At 42.3% G+C, this 17,876-nt stretch overlaps 2 protein-coding genes across 2 annotated transcripts in view; both read right to left on the reverse strand.

The window, feature by feature from the left end:
- The window catches only part of LOC143266776 (protein VCF1-like), a 463,727-nt gene that overhangs the window by 198,690 nt on the left and 247,161 nt on the right, over positions 1–17,876 (reverse strand). The gene's annotated exons all lie outside the window — the stretch shown is intronic.
- LOC143270852 (uncharacterized) lies at positions 10,580–12,941 on the reverse strand. Its single transcript, XM_076562023.1, has 2 exons — positions 12,836–12,941; positions 10,580–11,363 (listed from the first exon to the last, which is right to left on the reverse strand). The coding sequence occupies exons 1-2, from the start codon at positions 12,862–12,864 to the stop codon at positions 10,691–10,693; spliced, it is 702 nt and encodes a 233-aa protein (XP_076418138.1). The 5' UTR covers positions 12,865–12,941; the 3' UTR covers positions 10,580–10,690.

Raw genomic sequence — 17,876 nt, forward strand, 5'->3', positions numbered from 1 at the left:
GCATTTAAACATCATGAATGGCTGTCTGTCTTCCAACCAGCCAGAGCCTTGAGGACCCTGGGAGGCTGTCTTCCTGCCTGGTATGGACCTGTGGGTGCAAGCCGGCTAGCACCTTCGGAGCACTTAGGCATCAGGTGGGTGTGGCTGCCTTCAGACAAGCTTGACCCTCGAGGATCTCAGGTGGCTGTCATCCCACCAGCCAGGGGATTCAGGACCCTAGGTGGCTTTCAGCACCACCTGCAGGAATCTTGGTTTTCCTGGCCAGCTTGCCCACATCTGAATAGTTAAGGTTAAGGCTGGGTTGGCTATCTTCCTGAGAGCTGGAGACTTAAGGACACCTAGTGGCTTTTAACCCACCAGCTGGGGCCTTGAAGACACTGGGTGACTGTCATCCCACCAGCCAGAGCTTTGAGGACCCTAAGTGTCTGTCATCCCATCAGCAAGGGCCTTGGGGATGCCAGCCAGCCTGCCCTTATCTGAGCAGTTAAGCATCAGGTGGAGGTGGCAGTCATCCTACCGGCCAGGTCCTCGAGGACCCTAGGTAGATGTCACCTCACCACCCAGGGCCCTAAGGAACCAGGCTGGCTCTCTTCCCACCAGCCAGGTCCTTGTGGTTCCTTGTGGGCTAACACAATTCAGTTAAGCATCAGGCAGGGTTGGCTGTCTTCCCATCAGGTGGAGCCTTGAGAACCCTGGGTAGCTGTCATCCGGCCAGCAAAGGCATAGGGATCCTGGTCGGCTGGCCCACTTCTGAGCATTTGAACATCATGCAGGACTGCCTGTCTTCCCACCAGGCAGAGTCTTGAGAACTCTGGGTGGCTGTCTTCCTGCCAGGCAGGGACCTGGGGGTCCAGGCCTTCTAGAACCCTTCTGAGCAAGTAAGTATTAGGTGGACATAGCTGTCTTCATGTAAGCGGGACCCTTGAGGATACCGGGTGGCTGACATCCCAACAGCCAGGGCCTTGAGGACCCTAAGTTGCTCTCATCCCATAAGCGGGGGCCTTGGGGTTCGTAGCCAGCCTGCCCTTGTCTGACCAGTTAAGCATCAGGGGGAGGTGGCTATCATCCTACCGGCCAGGTCCTTGAGGACCCCGGGTGGCTCTCTTCCCACCAGTCAGGGCTTTGGGGTTCCCAACAGTTAGAACCCTTCTGAGCAGTTAAGCATCAGGCAGAGGTGGCTGTCTTCCCATGAGCCGGAGTCTTGAGGACCTTGGGTGTCTCTCTTTATGCCTGATGGGGCCTTGTAGGTCCCGTAGGGTGGCCAAACTTGAGAGTTTAAGCCACAGGTGCAGGCGGCTGTCTTCCAGCCAGCCTGGGCTTTGCAAGACCTGGCCCGGTAGCACCCCTCTGAACAGTTAAGCATCAGGCAAGGGTGGCTGTTTCAAGGCTACCCGGAGCCTTGTGAACCCCTGGATATTCTCATCCTCCAGCCAGGGCCTTGAAGACCCCAAGTTGCTGACATGCTGCCAGAGAGGGCCTTGAGGACCCCGGGTGACTTCCTTCCAGCCTGATGGGGCCTTGGGAGTCCCGGAGGGTGGCCGAGTCTGAGAGGTTAAACCTCAGGTTGGGGTGGCCGTCTTTCAGCAAGACTGGGCCTTGCAAGTTCCTGCCACCTAGCAACTGTCTGAGCTTTTATTCATCAGGCAGGTATGGCTGTCTTCCCACTGGCAATAGCCATGAGGACCCCGCTTGTCTCTTTCCCTGCCACCCGGAGATATGGGTGTCTGCGACCCTCTCTGAAGAGTTAAGCATAGTGCAGGGCAGCTCTTTTCCCACCAGCCAGAGCCTTGAGGGCCCCAGGATACTTTCATTCTCCAGCCAGGGCCTTGAAGACCCCGGTGGCTGACATCTCCCCAGACAGGGCCTTGAGGAACCCGAATAGGCTGTCTTCCCACCACCCGGAGACATGGGGTTTCTGGCACCTGTCTGAGCAGTTAAGCATCAGGCAGGGTAGCTGTTTTCCTGCCAGGCGGAGCCTTGAGGATCCCTGAATATTCTCATACTCCAGCCAGGGCCTTGAAGACTCTGCATGGCTGACATTTTGCCAGACAGGTCCTTGAGGAACCTGGGTGGCTGTCTTCTGGCCACCCAGAAATATGGGGTTCTGGCACCTGTCTGAGCAGGTAAGCATCAGGCAGGGTAGCCCTAGCCTTGAGGATCCCAGGTGGCATTCATTCCACCAGTCAGGGCCTTTGGGGCACGGTCTGCTTGCCCAAGTCTGAGCAATTAACCATCAGGCAGGGGAGGCTGTCTTCTTGCCACCCAATGACATGAGGACTGCAGGTGGCCTCTTCCTGCCTGCCAGAGGCTCTGGTGTTCCAAAGGCTAGCCGGCAATGCAGCAGTTACTCATCATGCATGCATGGCTGGAATCCCACCAGCCGAGTTCTTTGGGGTTCAGGCTGGCTAGTATCTGCCTAAGCAGTGGCTAGGGGTTAAGCATCAGGTGGGGAGTGTCTGTCTTCCCTCCAGTCAGAGCCCTGAGGACACCGAGTGGCGGTCTGTAGAAGTAACCTTCTTATTAAATAAGAAACACAGAGCCGCCAGGTGGTGGTGGCACACGCCTTTAATCCCAGCACTCGGGAGGCAGAGCCAGGCGGATCTCTGTGAGTTTGAGGCCAGCCTGGACTACCAAGTGAGTCCCAGGAAAGGCGCAAAGCTACACAGAGAAGCCCTGTCTCGAAAAACAAAAAAAAAAGAAAGAAAGAAAGAAAGAAAGAAAGAAAGAAAGAAAGAAAGAAAGAAAGAAAGAAAGAAAGAAAGAAAGAAAGAAAAGAAAAAGAAACACAGAGCCAATGCAAAGATGAAAGCCCGAGTGGTCAGAGCTAAGAGCCATACCCTTCAATCTGCAGCTAGCCTCTTCAGCCAAGAGAGACCTACTTCCTGTGTGTTTGTCTTTATATAGACTTTCTGTTCTGCCTTCTCATTGGTTGTAAACCCAACCACACGACCGCCTCATCTGTACTGCCTGTCTGTACAGACCTCCAGGTCTTCTATGGTTGGTATTGAGATTAAAGGCGTGTGTCTCCATGTTGGCTGTATCCTTGAACACACAGAGATCTGCCTAGCTCTGCCTCCCAAGAGCTGGGATTAAAGGAATGCACAACCACCGCCCAGCTTCTGCAATGGCTTGCTATTAGCTCTGACCCCCAGACAACTTTATTTATTAACATACAAATAAAATCACATTTCAGTACAAATAAAATATCACCATATTTCCCCTTTTATATTTTAATAAAAAGAAAAAAGGAAAAAGCTTATAACTAACATAAGAAAAACTATATACAAAAGTACAATAACTATATACAATATATACAAGTAATAAATACCTAAACAATGTCTAGTCCATTTGTATTTGACAAATCCAGAGAAAATAATTCCATTATCTATCCTATTTTGGTAAGTCCAAAATGTATCTAATTCACTTTCTATCCTAATTAATCTTCAACTATAACTAACTAATCTTCAACTATAACTAACTAATCTTCAACTCCCTCAGAGACCCAAGAAGGAAATAATATTACCTAATAAAAAATATAAACAGGAAGTACATGCAAGCGACTTCCAAAAAAAAAATGTGAGTTGATAGAAACAGCCTGGACAGTCATCTGACTTTTCTCCGCAGTGTTGGGGCATCATCTTCAGCCTATCTTTAGCATATCTGACAGACTCATTTGTGAAGTAGGATGTACACAAGGTCAATAGTTCGACCTCACATTGGGTGAGAGCAGTCCATGTACCAGAAACACCTGAATTCCACTAGTGTCCTGTTATGAGTCAGGATTTTAAATTCTGGAAATTGTTAATTTTTTTTAAATTCAACTGTCCATTCTTCTTGGCTATGTGTGTGTGTGTGTGTGTGTGTGTGTGTGTGTGTGTGTGTGTGTGTTTGTGTGTGTATGTGTGTGTGTGTGTGTGTGTGTGTGTGGCTTCATCTCAGCATCCTGTTCTTCTCCATATCCTTCTATTAAATGCCAGTCTACTATTAAGAGGTGTGAGTTTAGTTACTCTTCAAGAATAACTGTTTCAGCTGTCATTCCACTGCACATCAGAAGCCATCAGTTCACTGCATCTTCAGCTGTCTTCGAAGAAAAGGGCCCCGTACCTTCTTCAGATTGCGAAGGCCACTTCAGGGATGGTGCCATATTGTCCTGGCCTCAGAAGATGCCTTTTGATAAAGCCATAACCACACTTGTTTTGGCAAGAATCGGTAGTCCTTTGTTTCATGTCCTGTCTGTCCTGTTTGTCAGCAGTTGATTTGAGTATACTTTGTTGTCCAGTGGCTAACTTTTGCCACAATGAAAGTTTCTTCAATGCCCATATACTCTCTGAAGTAGAATGGTACTGCCAGGAGTCGACATGTCTCATTGTCATAACAAAAAGAAAAAATTTCAAAGTTATTAAAATATTTTAAATGTCATATTCTGTAGATCTCTGAAGGGTTTGAAGATGACCTGTCTATCTAAAATATATCTGCTCAATCTTGAAAACATACCTAATATGACTACAAGTTCCATTATAATGTCTAACTACTAACTTTCATTTCTTTATCTCCTAATAGTTGGTAATAATAACATTCAAGGATCAGAAAATTGCATTACATTGTTAAATGAATGGTATAAGTACAATTAGAAATATACATATAGCATTTTCTAACAATATCAATTTCAATATATATAATTTGTACATAATATAAAACAATCCAATGTAAAGTATTTAAAACTAGTAATTGTCTTTTTCTTTAAAAAAAAAAAAACAAGAAATCTAATCTCCTTTGCTTAGCCCTTTTCCTAACCCTTGACAACAACTTGTAACCAACCCCCTAAACAATAAAAATTATCCCAGACCCAAAACCCATTAAAAAGACCAAAAAAACCACTCGCCCCACACCACCTCTTTGGGAATGTGGGCGTCGTATTCTTAAAATTGCTTCCTGCTGGGTATGGGCAAAGGTATCTTTATCCTGAAAAGAAAAATTTTAGGTTAATTGTCAAATTCTAGGAAAGGTAACTATATCCTTCACTATCCAGTCTGTGTATAATGCCAAAGTTCACTGTTTATCTCAAGTCCTTATTCAAGTAGTCTTTGAGACTGGATCATCTCAGCTAGCCCTCTCAAAATTGCTCTGAGCACTTTGTAGTTCAAAGCTGATCTGTAGATGATGTTTGTCAGCTTTGTGATATTATTATTGTCCATGTGGAATTGTTGTTGTTGTGGGGCCCCATATTCTTCCTGGAGACTTCAGTTGATGTTAGGCCTGGCCGTGATTTCCTGTAGAAAACTGATAAGAGACTCGAACACAAAGACATATATACGCAGATATATGCAGCTAATTGAAGCCTTTTTTCTAGAATTAGTTAGTATTCTATATGACCATTCATATCCTAACAAAGTTTAAAATGTATGTATATCTGTGCATATATATATATATTAATCTTGTAAATTTTGATATAAAATTCATACCTTAAGAAAAGTTTAAAGAATCAGAGTAGAATCAAAGAGTTGAGATTAGTAATACAATAGTCCCTTAGTTAATTTAGCTTTTCTCCTGTCCCATAGCAGAAGATGGCTCTTTTCTTCTGGCATGATACAGGGAGTTTGCATTTTCCTTTTAACAACATGCTTGAGTTTAAAGAAGGAGAGAGCCATTCTCCATCTCCAAAGTCAGCTTTAAATTTTAATTGAACTGGGACTACAAGAAGACCAATAGTGTTAAATGTCTTTAGAGAAGAGCAGAAACAAACATTTAGGAAGACTTATACAATTTTATAGATGATATGCCAATAGGACATTTGGGAAAAGAAAGTATTCAACTTGCTTTAATTTTTTAATTTTACAGAAACCAATAGTTATGAGACACTGAATATTTTATAAAGATTTTGAACAAAGATTGTGGATGTTTTCTAGAGCCTTTTGATACTTAGAGAGAATCTGTTCTTTCCATATCAAGTGTCCAAAATCATGAAGTTCTAGTCTATCAGTGTCCATTGGAGGATCTTTATTAGAGCCCTGACTTGCTTCCTGGGAACTTCAGTTCCAATTCTTCCACATGGTCAGCTTCTGTGTGTATTATTTCACATGGATATTTTTCTCTCAGTGTATCTTGCTCTTCCACCCTCATAACCAAGATCCACCAGGTTAGATACTTGACTCATCTCTGGGACAAAAGTCCTGACATAAGTAACTCAGGAAGGACAGGTTTATTTTGGCTGTCAGTGTGAGGGAACATGCCATCATGCCCAAGAAGTCATGAGCATAAGAACACGAAGTTGCTTGTAGTAAGTAGTATATCAGCAGTTAGGAAGCAGCGAGCAATGACTGCTGGTGCTCAGCTTTCTTCTTTATATGCAGTCTGGGTTCATAGTCCATAGAATGATGCCATCTACATTTAGGGCTGATATTCTCACACCGAATCTAGAAAATCTTTGACATTAACCAGAAGCTCTTATCCTCTTCTTGACTCTAGCTCTTGTCTTTTCATCATTCAGTATTAAGCATCTTAAGCCCACTTCTTGCCAATTTCACTTCATAGTATTACATTATTACATTCATTTACTTGTGTGTAAGTGTTTGGAGTGTTTATGTGTTATTTTCTAACATGGGACCATGTGCAACTGCAGACATATGGAGGTCAAGAGTCAACTTTTAGGTGTGTTATATGGGTCTTGAGTGAGGGGTCAAAGCTTGAAGGTATCATCCAGGTTCATTGGGGTTAAGAACTTAGGTCCTGGAAAGAAAACTCAGAAAGACAGGAAAGGGAAATAACAATTGAGTAGAGAAGGGTACTAGACAGAGCAGGGCGATTCCAGACCTGAGGTAGGAAAGGCATGCAGTAGCTGCCTGCCAAAAGTGACACTGACAGAGATGTGAAGGATTCTGATAGAAAGTAAAAGGTATGGATCTGAGAAAGACACGAAAACAACTCCCCACAGGAGTGAACAATTGTGAGAGTCCCTAACAGTTGCAAATTGACAGAGAAACAGATAGTCTCTGGGCATAGGGAACGAAAAAGAAGCAAAACTGCACAAACTTTATTAAAACTGTCAAACAGTATCCTCTAGACTAGTGGTTCTCAACCTTTCTAATGCTGCACCCCTCTAATGGAGTTCCTCCTGTTGTAGTGACCCCTAACCATAAAATGTTTTCAGGGCTACTTCATCACTGTAATATTGTTAATTTAAAGAATTGTATTGTCAATATTTTTGGAGCTAGAGGGTTGTCAAAGGGGTCTCAAACCACAGGTTGTGAACTAGTGCACAAGGCAATGGGAGGTGCACTCTAGCTGGGAATCTGCTCTGAAGCTGAGGTCAGATCATTTTGATTGGCAATGCCCCCTCCAGAGTCCCTCTCCTTCATGATTGGTCCTAAGCAAGTGTTCCTTGAACAGTTTCTGTTGCCTCTGCTTCCTGCCTGTTAGCAAATTTTATCAGTCCCAATCTCCTAGTTGGTGTAAGAAATGAGCATTCTTTTTTAAAGGAGACAGGCATAATTTTTTTAGAATAAACAATTTCCCTCAACTTCTCTACATTTCCCTTTCTCACAGATTAACATTGGATGGCACCAGACTGTGTGCAAATGGAGTTCTGGCTAATTCTAGCTGAGAAGACATGATGTTTCCAGGTATTGACCAGAAAGAAGGGAGCCCTTGGTTGGAAAGCAGATTCTTCATGCCAGTCAAGAAGGCTGCATTAGGACACACTTGTCTGTGTAAATATAGGATCTGGAACAGCCAGTTGATAACTGTGTTGTGCTGGTGAGGTACCATCTATCATAGTGTGAATCTATGAAAACAATTACAACCCGAAGTGATCATGTGATTTAAGAAAAATCATAAAAAGCCACATTGTGATAATTTTGAGCTTTGTACTTATGAGAGGAGGAATACAGGCAAGAAACACCCCAAACCCCTCTGCAGGCCTTAGAGTAACCATAAGTGAGGGTAATGAGTTCCTTGTTGCTTTTCTCTACTGCAGCCTCTGTGTGCTGACCACAGGGAGGTACATCCCCAGGTCGGTGAATCCCAGCTGCAAAGGACTTTTCAAACAGGGTTTCAATTAGGGCTCTCTGTTTTCAAATGACTGTGGTTTTAGTCCCAATTGCTGATTTGTTTTGTATTATAAACCTGTGTAAGAGTCCTGATCATTTCCTGTGCCACAACCTGAAGGCGATCCTGCTTTTAATGTCCTGCACAAGACAAATTATTCTACAAATTTAAGTTCAACCATATTCAGGTTTTTAGGACACAGGTACAATGCAGCCAGCTCTGTGCCAGCATAGAACATGAATGACCCCTGGCCCCTTTCACCTTACATTCCTTGATCCTCTTTGAATACTCATAAGCAGCTCCCAACTCTCCACATCCTTCTAGAATTGCACACTCCCCATGGAATGGCCAATTAAAATCTGTTTTTAGAAAATTTGAGTGCATTTCTAAGGCATAGGTCCAAATATTTCCACATTACTCAAGTACTGATTCCAAAAGTTTAATAAGTTCATGGTTAGGTTAATAATATTAACTTGAACAATTCTATTCCAACGACCAATTTTCTACTTTACTTTCCAGTCTCATGGTTGTGACAAATATCTGACATGATGAAAGACAGGAAAGAGTGGATATTTGAATATTATTTTCTCACAGTTTGAGGGTACTATAACAGCAAAGAGTGTATGGTGTAGGAAGTATGAGGCTTCTGGTCACTCTGTGCCTATCACCAGGGAACAGAGAGCTATGAATGATTCTGGTCTTCTTTTTTAATGCAGTCTGAGTCCACTGCTCATGGAATGATGCCACCCATATTTATCATAAATCATCCACCTCACTTATCCTAGCCTAAGTATTCTCACATACATGTTTAGAAGTCTTTTTGTTCTATGATTCTATATCCTGTCATCAGCCACACATTGCTCATAATCAAAACATTTCCTGACATCTGATCTTGCTTCTGTGCTCAGTTGAGTCTGGGTATATTGAGTTTATAATAGTTACTTTCTATCAGGAACATGCATATCTCTGTTATTTTCAACCCATTGGCTTCCAGTTTAAAATTCCTTGTCACATATCTATAGATGCAACTCTACCATCTTCACCTGTCACTCTACTCTCTGGTCTGTGTGGGTTGAATTTCCAGCACATACATAATTTGTCCACTCGAATTAATGAAATTCATATACTCCTAGAAGGCTACTGCTTACCAAGTCCCCTATAACATCACCACAAGCCATGGCACAAATGTTCTGGTACAACCACACACCCACAAAAAATTAATGTAATAAAAATGATATATTTGGGCCATCAATTGTCAAGAAGAGGATTAGGAATGGTTAATATTGAATGTTGAGTGAACAGGATCTGAAATCAAGAAATACAGAAGCCCATTGATAATGTCTCAAAGAGGTTAAGATGAGGTTAATTGGGCTGGGAAGAACCATCTGAAATAGAGTAGCATCATTCCTTGGACTGAGGTTCCCGGCTGCATAACCAGGAGAGATCTGGGTGAGCATCTGCAGTGCTCTAACGACTCTCCCTGCTCCCTAACTACCAATGCAATGTAGCAAGCAACTTGGGACTCTTGCCCCCATGATCTCACATTCATGATGTGTATTTCCTCAAATTAAGAGCCAGTATAAACTTTTCTTCCTTTATTGCTCATGTTATGTATTTTGTCAGAGAAATGAATCAGGTATGTGATATGGTGGGTGGTGGTGAAGGAGATGGAAGATCTAGATCAGTTGTTCCCAAACATCCTAATGCTGTGGCCCTCTAAAACCCTTTCCCGTGTTTTAGTGACCCCCCAACCATGAAATTGTTTTCATTACTACTTCATAACTGCAATTTTCTATTTTTATTAATCATAATGTAAATATCTGTGTTTTCCAATGATCTTAGGCAATCCCTGTGAAAGGGTCATTCAACCCAGAAAAGGGACCACAAACCACAGTTTGAGAACCATTGATATAGATCCATTGAGAGAAAGTATTCACCGTCTAACACACACTCAGAAAGCTGACCTGATTAAAGAATAGGGACTAATGTTCCCAGAAAGAAAATCAGGATTTTTTAAGGTCCTGAAGGATGGCTGATAGATTAGCATGGTCCTATGCTACCCACCACATGGACCATCAGAGCACACTGGAAATGCCTGGGTATTTGGAGCATTTATTCACAACTGGGGAAATAGGAGATGGCTACTGCCTTCTAAGAGAGACAGATGACAGATGGCACTAGCATACTCAGTGAACAGCATTGTCTTCTTTCTCCAAGAGAGCATCCCACACTCCCAGCAGTGCCAAGGCTAAAACTTCCTGCTCTACCTTTCAGAGATATGAATACTTAAGTGTCTCCACACAAGAATGTGGTTTCTTTTTTTGTGTTGAGGTGTCTGTTTACTTGCAAACCGTATTCTCATGGGATTTACTAGGTTTACTGAGGACACATGCCTTTATACTGTACTCTTTCTTGCTATTGCTTGTTCGCACTGTCGAATGGGATCACAACCTGCAGTTTAGAATGTGAAAACATTTAACAAATGGAATGAGTTTGACAGTAAGGAAGGAATAAAACTTAGACACACTCCCAGAAATCAAGTTGATATTTTATATAGAATGAATTGGTGATTACACAGTACTGTGTACAAATGGGCAATTTCTTCAAGGATTCTCCTGGCAGATGTTAAAATGCCAGAGCCCTCACTTCAGACCTTTTGCTCAGCCAGGTTGGAAGCACACTGGCCCTTCACCTGACTCTGTACTTTCAAAGCGATCATCTCACAGAGAAACAAAATCACGCCAAAGAGTGACATCGTGGCTGTCAGGACACCCATTGGGAACACGTTTGTGCAGTGTTTCTTTATAATCTCCTCCTTTTTAACAGGAAAGTTGGCTGAAAAGTCAAGAGTGGTTTGCCCATAGATGTCTACGAGGTGGTTCAAGGTCACAGTGATAAGTGTAAAGAGGCTGCTCGCAGCCAAAATTATGGCAGACATCTTGTAGCAAAACAGCTCCATCTCAATGAATGGGCCTTCCATACAGCTGATCTTAATGGCCACTGAAGTAAAAATCAGGACTAGGATTTTCATCAAAATGGCCCACGCTATCAGGACTTGTAAATACTGAAATTCAGATGACTTGTTCCAGGTTTCATTGATAGGGGTGTGAACCAACATCCTGGTCATAGACCCAGAGATGTTAAAGTCCTGAGTGTAATAAGCTTCCCAGAGTCCAAATGACACAAATTGCACAAGCTTGTTGTTAAACTCCCACAAGCGCCAGCATTGGCTGTTTGCAAGGATGATTTCCAATACCAAAGCTGATGTACTGCAAATCAGGCCACTGAACTTGAAGATGTACTCCTTCATGTTGGCAAATCTGAAGAAGGCATCAAAGAAGAATAGAGTCAGTGAGAATACAAGGGCAGTCAGGAAAACAGAAGGAGTCATGGCTTAGAGAGCACTGAGCTCTCATACCTTGTCCCTATTGTCACATAGAGATGTTTCAGTGGTCTTTGTACAGATTATTATTCTTCACAGAGTAGATAATAATATTTGTTGACTAGGAATTTCAATGCTTAGAACTGACAATGAGAAGAGAGTTTGCAATATCATATGTAATGTCATGCTTATTTTACCCGTAATTGCAATTTGTAAATATTTTAATACCATGAAGAGAGGAAAAAGCAGAGTAATGCTCAAATTAATAGTCATTTCGAAAATATAGTACTATAACATTTCATGATTGTTACAAACTGAAATCATCTGTGAAAGAAAATGAAAATAATTCACATAGTAAAATCATTTATTCAAAAATAACACACTTGACATAAATTTGTGTATAAATATATGTGTATAAAAAGAGATCTATACGTGATAGACCTCATAAATGATAGTGTACAATGCCATTCCTCTTTGTGAATTTTACAGAAATGTACACTTCTCTAAAGAAAGCTATACAAATTTTATAATTGAAACCAGAAAGCGTATGCCCATCAACATCTATCTGTAATATAGCTGGGGATAGAGTTCAGTGGTAAAGTGATTATCCAATACACACAAACCCTGAATTCTTCTTTAGTATCTGTAAACCAAAATCTATATGTAAAATTGTCCAGAGAGTGAGTCAGAGGAATAGGGGAAATGGATAATTAACACATAAAATCTTAGAAATCCATAAAAGTGGATTTTTCTAATTTTAGCATATCTCTTACTTAAAATTTCATCATTAGATAATTAGCTTCATTTCAGTGAAAAAAAAAAGAATCCTGACTTATTTTTGTTAGCAAATATCTTCTTTCATAGAAAATTTACACTCTATATTGTAACTTTAACCAAACTTCTTTGCATCTTTTCTCAATTCCAGTCTTAGGATGAAGGAAGGAGGTGAGTCATTTACTCACTAGGCCTGTGATAACATCACTGCTAACTGTGCATGCAGAAGGTTGAAGGGGCATACACACTGGATCTCCTTGCCAGGAAACTTTCCCTAACAGCTACCCCCTGTTCTAAAGTCTCTGTAGAATGTGTTTCCTGACTGAGTGAAGGCAGTAGCTGTTCTACTAGGGAAGTTTCATCAGCAAGATGGGTTCACAATTCATGGTGGCTTGAGTAACACCCTGCCCACATCATCTTCCTTTCCAAGGCAGGCCCGAGGCAATGGACTACAAGAACAGTGTGCTTTGAAGCAGTACTGAGAACACAATGGAGATTGCTGGTGTTCCAGAAAAAAAAAATGAGCTAGCTTGGCAGTATCTGTTTCTTCGCGTGTTTGAAACACGTGGAGTAGATGCATGTGATTCATAAAGACCATATTTGAAAGCTCCCATATATAATATAAAGTTTTTATACCTTTGTGTATTATGGATAAGAAGATTCATTTAGAAGGTGGCAGGATCACAGTCGTTCTTCCCAGTGACAGTAAATGCCCATATATGCAGTCAGAGAAAGAGTGGAAAAACCTTCAGAAAAAAGAAATTCTATTAGGCAGACATTTCAGCTCAGAGAAATGTCTCTCTAACCGGTTGATCCCACAATCCTTTCCATTCATTCCTGTCCTTGGCTTAAGAAGAATCTCATTTAAACACTTCAGGAATATGCATACATCTTACTAAGGACACCCATCTAATCATTTCCCCCATTTTGTAAGTAAGGACACAACAGAGAGAGGTTAATTCATAAACTCAACATCAGGGACCTACACAACTAAAACCCACAGGGCAGCTCAATGATTACCTGCCGTCCCACATGGGACTTCTAGACACTTACCCACATGTCAATGGCCCTTTCTGGCATTCTCTGTTCCGTGAAATTGAATGTGATTATTAAAACCACCTGGGAAAGTAAAATACTTGCCTCTTTTTCTCTTCTAGTAAGACTAAATGTGAGTGACTGCCAGTTGACAGAGAATTTACTCACTTTAAAAATTCTTGTTTCCATGGCTACTAAGGCTGAATGGTGGATTATGAGCAAAGAACACAACTTCCTAGCCATATTTGGCCATAAAGGACCAGTGTGCTTAACTTCCCTTTGTATGTGAATAGTCTTTAAAAGAGGATTTTCCTTTTTGAAATCATGCATCAAATAAATTCTACAATGCTTGATGGACATAGTAGAGATAGTTATTTGAAAAAAACTAAGCCCTCGTGCTATGGGATGGTCTGTATGGCAAATGTGTTGCTCTGATTGGTCAATAATTAAAATACTGATTGACCAGTGCCTAGGCAGGAAGTTTAGGAGGGACTAACAGAGAGGAGAAAAGAAAGAACAGGAAGGCAGAAGGAGTCACTGCCAGCTGCAGCCAGGACAAGCAGAATGTGAAGACACTGGTAAGCCACAGCCACGTGGCAAGGTATAGACTTATGGAAATGGGTTAATTTAAGCTATAAAAAGTTAGCAAGAAGCCTGCCACAGCCTTACAGTTTGTAAGCAATATAAGTCTCTGTGTTTATTTGGTTGGGTCTGAGCGGCTGTGGGACTGGCAGGTGACAAAGATTTGTCCTGACTGGGCCAGACAGGAAAACTCTATCTACATCCTCATCCCCCATTCCTTGCCCTCCAGTGTCTGTGTGGTGGAAGATAGAAGTTTCACTTTAGGCAAACTGTCTTCATTGGAGACTTTGAGACCACCTTACCTTGTAGAAACATCTTAGATAGAGACACAAAGTATATATTGCCAGTAATAACAGATTATATGTATATAAAACCATGAGGTATTTTGTTTTGAATAGAAAAATATCCTCCTTTTATCTTTCTGTGTTTTACTTCAAACTGTTACTTTGATGATACTAGTTAGGGTTTCTACTGCTGTGATAAAAACACCATGACCAGATACTTGGGCACCAACCACTCCGGGAAGACCTGCCCAACTTGGCCCCAGGTTCTGGCCACCGGGAAGGTCCCCTTCTAGCCCCACTGGGAGGGATCCCCTTTTCCAAGCTCCCCTGCAGCCCCTGCAATCTCCGTGCCCTGCCCCCACGCCCATCTGCCTGAGACCCCAGCCACTTCCTGAGACTTAGAGACCCGCCCCCAGCTCCCATCCTGACCTGTCCAGCAGGCCAGGTTATTTGAGGGTCTCGAGGAGGGACCACCTGTGAATCAATGGGGGGTGAGAGGGAAAGGAGACCAAGCGCATAAAGAAAGACAAAGTCAGTCTGAGTTGTGTCAAGGTCTCACTTTATTGACTGGTGTTAGAGCTTATAAACAGGGCTTCAGGTAGGGAGGGGGAGCAGGAGTGAGGAGAGGACAAAGAAAATTCCTAAGGAGGGTCAGCAGGAGGTCGCTTTGGTCCCAGGCCCCTGCAGCTAGCTGATTTAAAGAGGTTTATTTAATCCTACATTCCTAGGTTAGACTAAAAGCCTCTTATTTACACGAGGCTTGATAAATCGTGGCAGGTAACACAAGGTTCAAGACACAGCTGTCCAGAGTCGGTCTCCAACAGTTCCCCCTCTTTTCTCAAAAATGGACCAAGTCCATGTGATCAGGGTGGCGGAGGTCCGAGAGAGCCTCTGTCTTAGGCTATACAGGGGGACTCCCACGCATGGCAGGTGCCATGTTGAGCCGGTATCAACGACCTCTGTACGCTGTTGTCTCCTGCGTGGGCCCTGTACTATTCCCGTCATTGAGTACTCTCTAGCAAGACCGTGGGGATGTTAGGGCTTTAGGACACTGAATCTGAGTCCTTGATGGGGCTCCTGGCTGGCCTCCTAGGAATCTACTCTGTGATAATGAATCGAGACCTGTCGTGGTAAGGCCGAATCAATCTGATTTTTGATAAACCGAGTCAACTGCTGAAAGGCCCAGGGACCAAAGGTAATGAGAAGGAGAAGGAAAATAATCAGGGGGGCCAGGAGGGTGGGGATCAGGGTAGAAAGCCAAGGGGATTCTTTAAAGCTTCTATATAGAAGGGCAAACCCTGCTCCTAAGAGCAAGAGCCGCATCTTACTGAAGCCCCATAAAGGCTAATAAAGGAAAAACCCACAAGATTACAATTCCCATACAATTTCGTTTCACAAGATCATGGTCTGGGTACAGAGTGATCACAGACGGGTAATTTGCATCAACAGGTACATTTTTCCTGAAACCTCAAGAGAGGGGTATCAAGGCGGGAGTGGAGTTTACACAAAGGTCACAGTGGTCCTTCCTGGAACACCTGCAACTATCCCAGTCACAGTTGAGCACATCTCTTAGCAGAAATCTCTTTACATTGTTATATGGTTGCAGGGGAGATTGAACAATGGCTAAGTCAGGTTGCTCTTGGAACTAGATTTTTAGTTTCTCATTTCCTGGTGCTTGAAGTTTTCTCTATTCCTGAGGCTTGGGGGTGTAAGCCTGAAGGGCTAGAGTCTTTCATTCCCCCATTTTCTTTTGGGCAAATTTTAATCTTAAAATTATGGCATTACATTTGGTAACTCATGGCCTATTTTAGTAACTCATGGCCTGTAATGGCCATGCATAGTTCATGTATAATTAGCCATCTTGTCTCTATGCCAGGGAGTTTTTTTGACCCAGCATCTCAGGCTCTTCTTATCAAGGAAAATGGGACGATGTATTCTCTTCTGGAACTGCTTCAAGCTGGCATTGGGGCGTCGTTATCAGGGCCCCTCCCCCAAAAGGCTGAAAAGCTGGTCAAAGACTGGGCAGGGGGCATTTGTCAGTATCATGTAGCTGCCTGACACCATAGTGACAGAGAAGAATCATGTTAGCTGGGCTGGTCTACGTTAGCCTTTAGCACGTCCAGAGTCCACAGTCGTCTGGAGTGGTGGAGTCAGCAACTGAAACTTGGAGGTGTCTGCCAGCCAAGTAGAAATCTGTTGAGACAGATTTAAACTAGGAACAGAGGTTGAAATTTATGAATTTATTTGGAACCCTTAGGTTTATACCCATAGTAATGGGAAAAGCAGTAATCCCAAGACCAGGAGAAAGGAAAAATACCATCTTTAGGAATACTTATCTGGGGTCCTTTCGACCTCTGTGAAGTGGGTCTATGTTTTTATGACTCTTTTGATCCTTTGAGGCCTTTTTGCAGAATGACATAAAAGTTTTAGATACATTAGTATTACCAATCTGTACTGAAATCCATATTGTAGACAAAGCAGATAAAGGGTATCTGTAAAACAGCAGAAGTAGACTTATACCTTTGAGTCCCAACAAGAACTACAGATTTGGGCATTTTACTTCTGTCCAGAAAGCCAGGTGTAAGTTGGACAGAGATTTTAAGCCTGGTGAAAAGCACTTTTAGGCTTACATTAGACATATCTATATGACATCTAAAACAAATCCAAAATGTTGAACTTGTGACTGAACAGTAAGTGGTCATTGCTCTACCAGCTCATCAGGACTCCTAAATGTTAAGCTCTGAACCATAGAACAGGAGAGTAATCTGAAACATATCTTATTTTAGACTCATATCCGAACCTTTATGATTTATTTAAATTTTTACATCTTAGAACATTTTCTTAAAAGTGCACTTACAAGCTAGCTATGGCCTTGCAGAAAGATCTGGTTGTCTGATGCTGCCATGCTGACAAAATTAGAGCTAGCCTAGTCATCAGCAGTGTCAGAGATCTGAGAAGGATAAACTATATCTGAGTGCAGACCAAGAAGCTTCCAATCCTATAAATTACAGTGATCAACCCCTTACCCAGGTTTCTATAGTGTTGGAGGTACCAGTCAGAACAACATCAATCTTTTACCACCATCAAGCCCATAAGGCAGAGTACCTTTTCTGTGGAATAGGGACACGGAAGACTGACAGTGTCCTACTACTTGTCCACAGTCTGGGCTGGGTCCTGGAGGCAGGTGTTGCATTGGGGCATCTTGCCCTGTGGTCAGTGTCTTTCGCAATTCAGGTGGCATCTTTTTGTCATTCCATATCTTCTTTGGAGACCTTGGGAGTCATTGCTAGGAGCTGGGGAGCTAGGAGTCTCTGTTTCTGATAGTAAGTTTTTAATCAAATAATTTAAATGTCATATTCATCAGATCATTGACAGGTTTGAGGACAATTATCTATTAAATGTATCTGAGCCAAATAAATCTAGGCCTAATCTTGAAAATATCTCTAAGTTTGGTAATAATGACCAGGCTAATTTGTTCTCCTATAGATATATTAGTCAAATATACCTCTCAGTTTGTTTTATTTTAAATAGAACCGTTTATGCTTTAAACTAGTATCTGGATAGCCAGATGACTAGTATTAACTTGTATTCCTAAACACAAAGGACATGCATGCAAACTCAGACATTCAAAACCAAACATACATGTGGCCACATTTTCATTCATACCTGCAGAGTAGACAGACATTTTTAAAACGATGACCCTTTGGAGTCTCCATGTAACAGCAGAATAGCAAGAGAAAGAAATCTGAAACATGTTTACTTAAACTTTAAAGTTA

This window comes from Peromyscus maniculatus, chromosome X (genome assembly GCF_049852395.1).
Source record: "Peromyscus maniculatus bairdii isolate BWxNUB_F1_BW_parent chromosome X, HU_Pman_BW_mat_3.1, whole genome shotgun sequence".
NCBI lineage: Eukaryota > Metazoa > Chordata > Mammalia > Rodentia > Cricetidae > Peromyscus > Peromyscus maniculatus.

Excerpts from the sequence above, each read along its gene's own strand:
- LOC143270852 (XM_076562023.1), bottom strand. The coding sequence starts at position 12,864 with ATGAATCTTCTTATCCATAATACACAAAG. Across the intron at positions 11,364-12,835 it reads CTTATCCATAATACACAAAG|ATTTGCCAACATGAAGGAGT; the intron begins GTATAAAAACTT and ends TGCCTTCTTCAG.